Raw genomic sequence first — 13,738 nt, 5'->3', positions numbered from 1 at the left:
TAGTAGATGTTCATAATTCAATCACATTGATCGACTAGGACTCGTTAGGAGTTGGGCAAATTTTTCAAAAAAAATTAAAATTAATTTTTTTATATTTTCAAATCATTTTCTTATATTAATATAAAAAATAATTTTTTAAAAAATATTATTTTAAAACATTTTCTAACAAAAAATACTTTAAGAACTATTCATTCACCCATGTCAAGGCTGAGGTTCGAGTAAAAGGCAAACGAAGGGTAATGGGAACACACCTCTCTTCCTCGCTGCGGACTGTGAGAGTCAAGACTCAAGAGTGGCAGCTTGCCACGTCCTAAAATAGCACAGCAATACATGCTGCACAAACAACAGAATAACAACACTCGACCAAAAGGAAAGTAAAATAGGACAAAAGGCAGAACAGAGATTAAGCATATGCAGACCGTGTCGCCAATTTCCAAAACTATTCACATCAAGAGAAAAGGTGAAAACCATGTTTGGGAACTTGGTTCTGCTACCAAAAAAAAAATGGCTACCTTTTAAATCACTAGATAAAAAAGAGAAATTATAAGAATATACACCATGACCCTAATCCTAATTTTCCTGATCTGGGCAACTATGATAAAGACATAGTATGGGTCTGATGCAGAAAACTATTTTAGTGCGCACTAACTGGATCATACAACTCACCAGCACAGCACCCACTGGGTGGATTTCAATAGAGCTATAACTAATAACATAACATCACGGTGACCTCCAGACGATAAGCTCCAGTACATACCCAACTTCAACCAAATAAACCAGCAAAGACCCAGAGCATGCAAGCATCAAAGGTCAGTATTGGATGCTTCTAGTTCCGCTACCAATTTAAACATGGTGGCTATTTACCAATCTGTCCATCACCTACGCCGAGATGCATTTGCATGCTGCTGAGCTTTACTCTCAATCCTGATCCTATCAGCATACATGGGCAGGCGAATGATCTCGTAAATCTCATTCAACAACACATCCTCTGTTATATTATCCTTGATGCTTCGCATCACCTGTTAAGAATCAGCAGGAAGATTCATTTAGTCCAGTAAAGAGTAATCCATCAAAAACATAGAAGAGGAAGAGGAAGAATGTCATATAGATACTATAGTAGCATATTAATTAAAGCATGACAAATACATACAACATACATGCATCAGAATTCACATATACATACAGATATGTGTGCATATAAAGGTGAAAGAACAGACCTTCTTGTAGGTATTGAACTCGTTGGGTGTTGATTTATCAGTCCGCACCCGCATACAGACCCATACATGTTCCTCTGAGGCCCAAGAACACTCAATTATCTTCCCTGAGTATGAAGAGGGATCTAAATCATCTGCAAGTTTTTAGGTCTTGGCGTAAGAACCAGAACAATAAATTGAAAGCCAAAAAACAACCAGGTAAATGAAACAAAGAAAACGAAATGAATGTCTAGCAAGCTGAGAACATGCCCAGATGAAGAAATATGAGCATGTGAAAATGGGATTCAGCTCAAGGCAATGGACACCCATACAATTGCTTGCGTTAACAAGGAATACCGCATTTGCCAATCTGAATGGCAAAATACCCACTATTCAAAAAAAAAAAAAAAAAGAAGCTCCCTACCATCACATTCACCAAGCAAATGGTTAGCAACAGCTGGAATAGATTATCAAAGGCAGCTAAGGTTATCAACTGAAATCCCAGTGTTTTCCATATCAATTACAAGGGTTGCATAAAGTGTTAATTCAGGATTTTCTATAGCGGAACGAAACTTGTGAAATCAAGATGCATGAAAAATCACATCAACCTTTGAATGCAACTCTGTGGCCTTCCATCAGTTTCTTTGTCCCTCGTTCATTCAGATAAAGTAACTGACGATCATCATCATCAACCTGTCAATACATGCAACTAAATATCAGGATGTAAACATCAATTGAGAATTTCAAGCCGATACATCAAAGGGATGAAGATGGAAAACACAAAACCATCAGAGTTAGCAGCTAAATTTTGGTGATGTTGACAGACACACCTCAAATCGAAAGTCAACTGAGTTCATTTCAGGATATTTCCACTTCAAAAGGCCTTCATGAGTGCGAGGAACATAAGGATCATCCCAACCCTGGCACATAAGATCATGAGTAATCTCTTGTTCACAATGGAATAACACTATAAAAATCATCTAACACATGACAAGTCTTTTACTGTATGATATGTGAGAGGTGCAATGTATACAGGATTTTTGGGTGTTGTGTGCAAATGATATTTATTAGATCATTCATAGGACCACAATATCAGGAAACAAATGCTAAAAGTATTTAGAACAAAAAAATCTCCAATGGATGAGTTGTGCAAAAAGTTCAAAAAGCCATCCTTGTCACCTGAAAAATAAGACCATCTGCATCATGTGAAAGCTTTGGAATAAATTCCTTTAGGAGCTTGGTAACAGTAGAAAGCAGCCAGAAATCCTTTCTTCTCACCTGGTAAACAATTCAAAAAAAAAAAAAAACATAATTTGGTAATAAAATAAGAGGGGACAAGTATCATATATTGCAAACTCAATACAAAATCTTCTCATACCCTGAAAGGTTCCAGGTCATATCTATAATATGGATTTCGACTCTGGTAAATGTTATGGCGTTCATAATTCCGGGGCTCGATCACTTCTTTTTCAAGCATCTTCCATCGTTCATGAAAGGGCCGCTGCAGAAACATTTGATCATCGAAGCCTATAATTAGTAGATGGAATGAAGGAAAAGCATTTAATTAGATTGGAGGTATACAGTATACTCTGGTATGTGTTCCTTAAACAAGCACAGCATCTTCATCTAAATGAATGATTCTAATTACCCAAAATACTCTTCATACTATATCCCAGAAAATCAGTTGAAATGATTAGGAAGAGATCATTGCAAATACAAACAAACAAAATAATTAAATAGAAAATGCCATATGAGCATGTTTTTCTCCTCCTTGTACTCCTGGCAAACAAAATCAATTGTAGAGCAACTGCTGATCAATGAAAAAAGGTTATCAAATGGTTGACTAGGATACAAACAGGTTTCTCCACATTCCCAGTTATTCTTTATGAGCTGATTGGCAGCTTATATTGGTGCCCACACAGCCCTTTAACCTGCTTCCAATCACTGAAGAAATCTGAAAGAATTCTCAAACAGATCTCTTTTGTTGTTTACACTTACACCAGCATTTAAGAGATCCAATCCAACTTGTCCAGTGCTTTCCATTTATTTCGTAAACTACTCCTATCACAAAGCTACAGCAGGGTGAAAACCATCTTTATCAGCCAGCTTCAGAAAAAAGCCTCGTATTGCAGTGCTTAGTGCTGATTTGTTAAAAGCACGTGAAGAGAAAGTCACCCCCCTTTCAAATCATCCCTAACTTTCAGGCACATAAACCTGCATCTTTATGACATTGGTTGTGAATCCCCAAAATTGCAGCCAAAGATGGGGGTGATGTTCAAGATTATACTGACCAAAGGCTTAAACAGAATGGGATAAATTGTTAAAAGTTTTCACCAATGGCACATGAATGCACTTCATGATTGCACAATTTAAATCAATTCTACACCACCAGGGACAGATCCAGAGTGGGAAAAATAGCCCACACTGCCCCACGAAATAACACCATGCACCACGTAATAAACTTCTAGGTTTTTTGCCCCACCAGATAAAATCTCCCGATTACAGAATTAAATTGATGAAGTAAACATTTCCCCCTCCCCTACTCAAAACAAAATTGTAAGTCTTCAATTGCCCCTAACATCCTACAAAATTACCCCAGCTTTGCCCATAAGGTTTGCCCTCATTAAATGACCAAATATTGCTCCAGTAACTTAATTTAAAATGGACAAATAAATATATAGCTCTCACAAAAAGTCTCTGATGGTTCTTTGCTTTAGGGGAGGAATGAAAACAAAAGAATAAGTGACTTTGATCTGTAAAAATAATTTAATGTCCATAAATTTCATTGTAAATCTAACCTCTGTGACAGACTCTCGGTTGATCGCCATCATATCATAGATAAGGTATCTTCTCTCCTGCTTCTGCGAGTCCGGCAAAGTATCAATAATCATCTCCCCATCAAGTAACGTAAAGTGGTGTGTCTTATCAGCTGGACCCTTATCAAAACAAGACAAAAGCAGTCATATTGAAGATCATCTGAGCAAGATGTCAAGAACTATACAAATGAGAGTCCTAAAGAAACCATCCTAGAAGAAGAAATGAGTAGATGCATACTTCATTGGTGTATCTGCAAGGAAACCTCATCTGTACCCTTCGGAATTTAAAATCCCTATCTATCAAAAAACACCCATCCACCGTAATTAACATCATGTATCTTGTTCCATCAGCCTTCCATGTTGCATAATAATAACGCGTCCTCAGCAGCAGTAAGTTGTCCCTGCATGCCGCAAAATTAAATCCTTTTCTTATTAAGTGACACCAAGAAAAAAATGAAGTTAAACTAGGCTCATAAGCTCCATGGTCACTGTAAGCCAAATTGGTATACACTATAATACCCCATGAACAAATACCATGTCCATCAATTCTTCATTTGAAATGGGGAAAAGAAATTAATAAAATTAAGAATCATTTTCCGTCCACTGTAAAATTCAGGCTTCACTGCATTCATAATAAAGCAAACAAAAGAATAAAAAACACGAATTTCCTTCTAACAGGCACAACATATAAACAACCAATTTTGAATTAAGAAAATGGAAAGGTCTCCGTAGTTCACTTTTGCAGTTCCCACGGCCCCAGACCTCAAATGTGGAGGTCAAATATCAAGTAAATGGGGCCAATGTCTTCAGACATTTCCCACCATGAGAGATAGAGATTCAAGCCACTCCAAAGCGGACGCAAACTAAAATATATTTTATATATGATGTGTTCTAAGTTATATAAAAGCAACAGTACAAACTCAGACGATAGTTCGCTGTCTATTTCCCCTAAATATTATTCAGGTTGTAGGAAATACAAATGACAGCAATATTCAGTTATCGATCATAATGCCAGGACTTCATTTGCTCAATAAAATCTCAGCTTCCCTTCACCATTACTATAACATTTTTAATAATTACCATTGAAGATTATCATATTCAATGTTTTTGAGTTATTAACCTAAACCATGGCAATTTTCCATCCAGAGAGCATATATATTAGGTTTTCTTTCATATCCTTGCATGTCTAAATCATAGCTTAAAAGATGGTGATTAGAGGCACCTCTGTTCTAAGTTATAGAGATCCTAACTCAAAAAACTGAAGCTCCTCCACCTAATATGTATATCAAAGCATAACAAAAAACACAAAATTACAATAATAAAAAAAAAAAAATCAGTTTGGACCTGCTGAGAGAAACAGGGTGTGACCCAGGGAATATCGGTTTTCCTCTTCCCTGAAATTTAAGAAAAAAGTCAGTACAAAATGAAGTCTGAATGAAGATATTTCAAGCTCAAGATTTCAAAAATTAAGAAGTTATGAACAGCATTTTTTCACCCATTATCAGGATACATTCCACAATCAAATTTCAATCATTTTTTATGTGAAAATAAAAAACAACTAATGGCATTTGTACATGAAACCTAGGAGGTGCAGGATGTGTGAAAAACATATTACAAGGAGAAAACTGAATTCACACTTGAACAAAATGATCAAGACAATGCATATCAGTATAAGGTAACTTGGGGAGCAAAAAGACATGGGTGCTAAACCAAATCTAAGATATCTTAAAATATAACAATGATTGAGCAGCATAAAAAAAAGTTTAAAGAGAGGCAAAGAAGTATTACAGGAACATTCAGCTTAAGTGTTTGGCAGCAGAACTGCCGCAGTGCATCGAGCTGGTCATTAGGTATTTCATCCCCCAGAACATCATCATTTGTCATTACAACATCCATCTCATGATTGTCCTGAAATGGTAAATGGAATGCACAAAATCTAAACAAACAGGATGCTACAATTTCGTAGGGATATTTAAGCTAAATGAGAGGCAATACATAAGAATTCATAAAGCAAAGGAAGAGGAAAAAACAGAAGACGTGAAACCCCCATCAATTTGTTATAGCAATACATCACCATAAATTTCATTTCTAAAATTTTCTACGCTGCATTTTAACATGCAACATTTATGTTTGGCCGATGAAGGAAGAATAACACCAAAAGTTCAAAATAATTAACAACAAAGCTTTCCGTCTAAACTCAGCATCAGTCTCTAATGCATGCAACCACCGATCACCTTCTTGCTAGTATAAAGGTTAATGCAGAACTCGAGCATCCAGTTTAGAACTTCCTTAATGGAATAGCCAAGCCATCTTCTTCTTTTTTTAATTTCAATTGAAAAAAAAAAGAGTAGCTTCTAAAAAAGAAGGATATAAAAAACTGCATTTGAATCCACATGGAAAAATTATAGGACAAATCCAGTGAAATATTACTCATCTGAATTTTAAGCATGCAATCAAAAGTTAGGGTCGCTGGCCTATCATCAGGGAGCCACTATGTTATTGTCGTGTATGAGAACCCATCAAACTAGAACCTTCTAATATCACTTGCTACAGAGCACCATATTTTAAAATGTTCAATAGCCTAGAGTTCTCCAAACAATGAGGCAGGCATAACAGCAGTCCATCCTTCACATCATTAAAGGAAAGAAAAAGATCCCCATGCAACTTGAAATCTACAACATGTCTCTTAACTCTAAAATGTCAGTAAAACTCATGCAAAGCAAAGAAAAATATTTGACAACAAATTCAAGAATCACTACACTTAGAATTCAATTTTACATATCATGATGCTCAGAGTCACTAGAAGTACGGCCATTCTTGTCCTAACTAGTTAACAACTCCAAATGAAAGATCAAAAACTGAGATGTAGATGATCACAGCTGAGCATCATTACCAACAATACATCTGTCACTGTGCTGCTGCCACATTTTTATTTGTTGACTTGAATAATAATTAGATTTTCTAATAGTTTCCACTAAAGCCAACATTTCCAAAATTAGTTCTCATGCAGAAACTGCCAGTTATATGCAAAAAAACCTCCACTACACCACCTGTTTATATCATGCCACCACAAAATATATATATATCAACTAGATGTTAGATCAAAGAATTTGCATACATGCAGGTTCTTAGCTGAACCTCCATCATCATCATCATCAGGCACTGCCTCGCCATTGAGATCAAATTCAGAAGACCTCTTCCATTCTGGAGTTGGTGGGCAAACAGCCATTTCTGGCTTTCTTTCATGATAGAAGGAGTACAAGGCATCAATATAATCTGGTTTATATATTCCTGGAGGACGTGCTTCAGCAAATATTTTTATTGCCTGCACAATTAGCAAAGGAGGTTTCAAAACATATAGCTTGCGGAATAAAACCAATTGAGATACACATGAAAGGAAACATTGGAAACTTACTTGAGTGACAGACATTGGTTGAGAACGCATTAGATAATGAACTATCATATATCCTGTGCGATTATGCCCATGTGTACAATGGACAAGAATATACTTCTTTGTATGTTTCTGACGCAAGAGAAATTGCATGACCTGAAAAGGTTTTATAAACGCATGATTGTTTAGTATAATATTACACTCATTTAACACAGCATGTTTAGGTATAAATGATTCATGAGAGAAGGATATGCTGCCTTTATGTGGATCGATAATACCCCAGTTAGGTAGGGCACGGTTGCTTCTGTTTTGTTGGGAATAGGGGGAAGAGAGTGACAGTTTGACTTGGTTAAAAGGAAGAATCATGATCAACAATTTCTTGTAACAAACGCACATATGAAGGTTTAGACATAGCACACATGTTCACAATCAAACTCATGCTCACATTTGAGCTTTGTGGTTCCAATATGATGCTCTATCCTAGCATTGCAGTACACAACTTGAGATTCATAACAGTGATAGCTTAATAGCATAGAAAAAACATAACACTGTGCAAACTACCGTGAAACAAAGCTAGTGGTCTGTGCAGAATACCAAATGTGGGAAAAGACATACGCTACAAGAAGATCCAATGGAGGAAAAAGACATAGAAAACCTGAGAAGGTATTGCAAAAGAAGCATACCTCATAAACAAAGGTATTTACAGCTGTATTCTCTGGTACAGCATCACGCCCCTTGCAATATATCTGGACAATGAAAGAAAATAAGCTATTTTCAGGTAAGCTGCTCTATAGTAAAAAACAGAGACTGAAGAAAATTGTTGTCATTGCCAACTCACCTTGACATGCTTGATACCCTCTTTCTTCAAATCTGTTGTTGAATAGTAGCGGGTAGTATTTGTCAAATCAATCACCAGACCGAGCTGAAAAATCAGTGGATAGACTTAGAATTGTTCAAGATAATATTTCCTGCCCTAGAGAGAATATATTCTTCGTAACTCCTTAATGTAAATCTACACTGTTAGAAACATGCACATGACCAAGGGAAAAAGTTATTTGCAATTTTAAATTGAGTGGCAATGTGACCCTGCTAAATTGTGGAACTTTTTTCCTCTAATCTAGTTCTTTTAGATTGATAATATGGCTGATTCAGAAAATGTCGGGGTTATTATAAAATTAATTGAGTGCTCATGACAGTATTATTCCCTCTCATAATAGACGAGATTTACTAGGAATCAAGGGAAGTAAAAATGACTTTCAAGTTCAAGATACTTACTTTCCTTCCTAAAACTCTTTGTTGATGAATGACTTGTTTAAAAGAGTATCTTTTACCAGGAGGAATACAGTCATTGTAGGCTTCGCCAAGTGGAACCTTGGAAGGAACGATACAATTTATCTCCTGGCCAAATGCAGGACAGTCCAACCAGCCTGCAATTATGGATAGCAAATTATTTAGTGAAAGAAATGATACTGAGATGATACAGTCACACCGTCCTTAAACTAAGGAAAGTGTAGAACAAGCTTTCACCAACATGGACCAATCAAAAGCTTAGAAATCCAGTGAATGGCTGAAAGGAGAAAGCCAGAAGACCACAACTCAGAGAACCATTCATAGATATCTTTTTATTTTCCTTTTTCCCCCTTCTCTAAGGTCTTAAGCTAACAAAGACGATCCAAATCCTCCCCATACTCTGTCTCTGCAATAAGGAACACTACCAGGCCAGATACACATCAGCAGAACTGTTCATTAATATCAGCAAAACAAGATGACAACTGGTTTTTCCTAATACTTGGCCAAAAATAGACTTTATTGACAAAGGTCATCAACAAAGGGAATCACCATGGTAATACAAGAAAAAATTATGTTTGACTTCCAGGGAATAGCCTTTAAATTTTCATCAGCGTAATTATCTCCAGTACATTTAATTCATCAATCTCTGATGCTAAGAAGTCTGTTTCTGTAGCACTAATAATATACAAATGCAACACGGTCCTGTTATTAACCTGGTGAGGTAGGATGGAAAAGAAGGTAAGGGAGGAGATATGGAGAGAAATGGGAGCAAAAAACAGGAGCAAGAAGAAAATGCAAAGATCTTCCAATAGTACAGTACTACAGTTAATTGTCAATCATCATATAAGCGACCTTTATACATAGGAGGTGCTCTTATATTGATGCCGAAACTAAACCAGATAGAAATAAAAATTCTTCAAGAATAAACGAAAGCAATCAATAACGAAAGCAATCAATACTAAATATGAAAAAATGAATTCCTGAAACAATACTACTGTGATAGGAAATAAAACTATGCTACCAAGTAATAAAATATCTAAGAACATCTAAAATTCTAAACAATCATGTAATTGAAAAGCTATCTTAGAAGTGGTGAATGCTACTCCACCTTCTTGCTAAACATTTTAGTTATCCAATTGGTGAAGAACTAATGATTAAGCTACTCCAAGACTCACAGCCATGGTACAACAGAACAAGAAAAAATAATTACACCTTCATATGGCCAATCCCAGACAATAGAGGACTAGCGTGTCGGCCCAAAGGGACTCACAAATATCCTGCTGCTTATAAGTATCAAAAGAAACACACAATTTGGTGTCAAAAAATATTTTTTTACATTTTTTCAGTACCAAGCAAGATCCACCAATGAGTGCAAATTTAACCAACAAACAATCAACTACAGATTGATACTTAGGAACATAGTAAGGCAGCAACATACACCTCTAATGGATAACTCAACATATGGCAATGAAATCAGTGAACACCATTGAAAACCATCTGTAATGCAAACCACAGAAGCCATTTCTGCATAGAGGAATTAGATAAGAAACTTACCAGCAGGAAGTTTACTTTTGTCATAAGATTTATAGTGTTTGGATGGGAAAAGTTGATCATGCACTGGTTGCCGAGACACATGCGCAGGTCTGTCTTCCAAATTTTCATTTCTCATACGTTTGCGTCTTTCTTCACGCTCCTAATCAGGATGAACATAAGATCAACAGTCATGCATGAATACAGAGCACAAACAAATGCAACATAATGGCATATTAATCATCCAAAAACAAAAAGGAAAAAAGAAAACCCAGATGTGGGATTGAGCAAGAGAGGTAAAACAGACTGTCAACTTAACCCCAAAGAAAATTAATCTAGAAATCAGTCAATAGAACGGACAGCTAAATCTCTCCTTCATTCTATTCAGAGTCCACAAAAGATGTTAGCAATCAAAATACTTGAACCCCAATCAAATGGAGAGTGCCTCTGCCACAGTATTAAACAACTTCTAGGTGTTCCATCCCACAGCATTGAAAATAGTAATGATAACATGTCAATTGAGTGCTTATCTAACTTAGTTATAAGGGAATGTGCTGTGCGCACTTTATTACAAGAGAAAAGTTATTATTTTCCCTTGGGACTTGATGATCACAAATAAGTCTTTAATTAATAAATTTACAGGTTTTACATTCTTCTCCTCCCATCAACCAAGCTCCAAGGACTCAAATTCACATTTTAAAAACACGTGAGATCCATAAGGAAACAAAATTCTCCAACCTTTTGTTACAACGTTCTTTCATAATCACATTTGTATATTAGCCCCAAAAAAATGATGAATTGATTATATAAACAAGATTGCCATCTGCAATTGTTAAGACTTCCATCTACTGAGATTGAAAAGTGATATATTCTAAGGCACAAATCCATTTTCCACTCTTAAAGTGGCACCCAGCAGAGAAGACAACAAAAAAAATATTTTTTAAATTCTGATCAATCAAAATACTTAGTCCAACTGCTACATTATGATAAATTGGGGTCCAATGCCAAAGCTCCATGCAGCTACAGCTGCTTCAATTCCTATTCTTGACAAACGACAATAATCACCTGGTTTGAATGACTTTTCAAATAACTGGATGGTACTTTACATGTAACAAAATTACCAAACCCGCAATCACAAAAAGAGCCCTCGTGTAAAAATGTCAAGACAAACATCACAGCAATATTTCATTCTTCCACAAAAAAAAGTCAAGTAAAGTTTTCCTGATTATTCTCATTCACCAGAGCATTATATAATTTAGAACGAAAAAGCGTTCTTCTAACTCAAGATACTCAGAACAAAATGCAAGAATATAATTTAGAATTACCCGGCGGGCAATTTCAGCAGCAGACTCAAACCGTTCTTCGGGAGCGCCGTGTTCTTCTATGTTCCCTTCAAAATTGTCTTCGTTATCTTCAGGCCCCGGCAAAACATTTAAATCCATGGTAACAACCATTCAACATCCACCACCCAACATTAGGCAACATGAAAAATCTCAAATCCCCTTCTTAGCAACAGCACCTACTGCTGCAAACCCGAATTAAAATAATGAATCACCAGTTGGTTCAATTAATTAACATTATAAATTAAACCAACTATCAAAAGATGAGATCGACCTAATACCTAATAAAAAAAATAAGATACCTAATTCCTCCAAGGAAATTAAAATTGCGTTTTCAAAATCAATTGATTGAACCCTAAATACCGAGATTAGAGGGTGAAAAAGGAATCATAGAAAGCGGGAAGTGAAGAAGAGTTCAAAACCTCACCGTTATCAAGAAATCGAAGAAAAAACCCGATCAAAAGGACTAGACAGAGTGCACGTGAAGTGGCTGTGGCAGAGAGATTTTGACTCTCAGCCGATTAAAACCCTAGAATTATGAAGCGGGAGTTGTAAGCGAACGTTCTTGCTTAATTTTTTTTTTTGGGTTCGAAACCCTAGACATGAGAGAGACAGAGGTTAGGAGCTCAAATATGCAAGGAGATAAACAAATGGAAATATAGTGAGATTATTTTATTGTTTGGAAGTTTAAAAAAAATGGAAAAAAGAAATCAGAATACTTTTTTTTTTTTTTTAAGTTTTGAGAAACTAGTTCAACAGCACCTTCGTTGGAGTTACAAAAATAGGATAGCGGCTAAAGCCTGGCACAAACTATCATGGTTGAAATTTATTTTTCAAAATAATACAGTTAATGAGAAAAAATATCATTTTTATTTTTATTTTTATTTTCCTCCTCCTTGTGGCCCTCACCCTCCCTCTCTTGATCTCTCCCTCCACCATGAAAGCTCCCTCTCTACAGTGATAGAACACCTCTTTCTCCCCCATTGTATCATTTCTCTCTCTTTTCATCTTTAATTTATTTTGTTGATATAATAAAATAATTTTTTTAATTATAAATTGAGTTTGTTTAGTTATAAATTGACTTGAAATAAAATTAAATTACATGTTAATTTGTGTTGAATTGATTATGAATTTACTTCGAATATAACTTGTTAGGTTTGTTAGGTTTTTTTGGACAGAGTTGAAATTAAAAATATGTTATTTTTACAAACAAATTAGAGGGAAAATATTACTGATATAACAATATTCTAGTTGCCTTTATACGACTTGTGCATCTCTTAAAACTATGCTATTTTGATAAATAAATTTTCAGTTGTGATAATTTTGGTATATTTTTTAGACACTATACTTATTTTTTAAAAAAAAAAACTCACTTGATTAGTCTTAAAAATATTTAATATTAAAAATAAAATTATTTTTGAATCAACATCAAGTTCAAATTTATTTATTCATTAAACTTAAAAAAAATCTAAGAGGTGAGTTGATTTTATTGTGCAATCCATTATGCACCAAGTCTTGGTGCATTGTAGATAGCAACAATGTATTTTTTTTATTTTAATATTTTTCTAAATTCATCATTTGATATTATGTTGGTTTAGAATTTAGTTGTATGATTTGTTTTGTTTTGTTTTGTTTTTTATAAGGTTATTGTGGTATTAAAAAATCATTTTGACATTAGGATGATTCTTGATTTTGCAAAAAAAAAAATTGAGGGACCAATTTGATCAAAATGAAAGAATATAGGATTTCTCTTTTGTGGCTATTGTTCGAACAATGAACCTAATTTTTTTATCCTTTTAATATTTTTCTATTATGGTCTGTTTTTTTTTTCAAATTAAACTTTTGATATTATGCTGACTTACAATTTGATTTTATGATTTGTTCTCTATGAGTTTATTATGGTGTTAACAAAATCATTTTGGCATCAGACTAGTTCATGACTTTGAAAAAAAAATAAAGGGCCAATTTGACAAAAAAAAATAATGAATACAAGGTTTTTCTTTTGTGGTTACAATTTGAAATGAACCTTTTAGCACTTTCAATCTAAAAAGTTGGCAAAATCAATTTTGATCCTTTTAGTTTGACAATTTAACATTTTGGTCCAATACTTTATTTTTTCATTTTTAAGTCCCTAGTTTTTTTATTTATTATGGAGCTAGCCTATATTTATGAAAAGTA

At 34.9% G+C, this 13,738-nt stretch overlaps 1 protein-coding gene across 6 annotated transcripts; it reads right to left on the bottom strand.

Moving 5' to 3' along the window:
* Positions 1-380: 380 nt before the first annotated feature.
* On the bottom strand, positions 381-12,271 carry LOC18106297 (uncharacterized). 6 transcript variants are annotated; one of them, XM_006373906.3, is made up of 18 exons: positions 11,988-12,257; positions 11,546-11,745; positions 10,245-10,383; positions 8,676-8,827; positions 8,239-8,322; positions 8,084-8,146; positions 7,425-7,556; positions 7,128-7,334; positions 5,798-5,917; positions 5,354-5,403; positions 4,248-4,410; positions 3,992-4,129; positions 2,572-2,694; positions 2,373-2,471; positions 2,024-2,113; positions 1,802-1,886; positions 1,218-1,348; positions 381-1,019 (listed from the first exon to the last, which is right to left on the bottom strand). In XM_006373906.3, exons 2-18 carry the CDS (start codon positions 11,672-11,674, stop codon positions 876-878), a joined length of 2,049 nt encoding a protein of 682 aa, XP_006373968.1. In that variant the 5' UTR covers positions 11,675-11,745; positions 11,988-12,257; the 3' UTR covers positions 381-875. The 6 variants fall into 6 exon arrangements, with proteins under 6 accessions (XP_006373968.1, XP_024443456.1, XP_024443457.1 ...); XM_024587688.2 differs by having other exon boundaries at positions 11,546-11,742; XM_024587689.2 differs by having other exon boundaries at positions 11,546-11,739.
* Between the last annotated feature and the right edge of the window lie 1,467 nt (positions 12,272-13,738).

Source organism: Populus trichocarpa, chromosome 16, assembly GCF_000002775.5.
Source record: "Populus trichocarpa isolate Nisqually-1 chromosome 16, P.trichocarpa_v4.1, whole genome shotgun sequence".
NCBI lineage: Eukaryota > Viridiplantae > Streptophyta > Magnoliopsida > Malpighiales > Salicaceae > Populus > Populus trichocarpa.
Note: the sequence above shows the minus strand (reverse complement) of the source record. Positions and strands in the feature narration are given on the sequence as shown.

What these genes read in the sequence shown, in the direction of transcription:
- LOC18106297 (XM_006373906.3), bottom strand. Translation starts at nt 11,674, where the DNA reads ATGGTTGTTACCATGGATTTAAATGTTTTGCCGGGGCCTGAAGATAAC. An exon ending in GTTCAGCTAAGAACCTGCAT is followed by an intron (nt 5,918 to 7,127) that starts GTATGCAAATTC and finishes TTACCATTTCAG; the next exon opens with GACAATCATGAGATGGATGT. An exon ending in CAGTTGACTTTCGATTTGAG is followed by an intron (nt 1,887 to 2,023) that starts GTGTGTCTGTCA and finishes ATGTATTGACAG; the next exon opens with GTTGATGATGATGATCGTCA.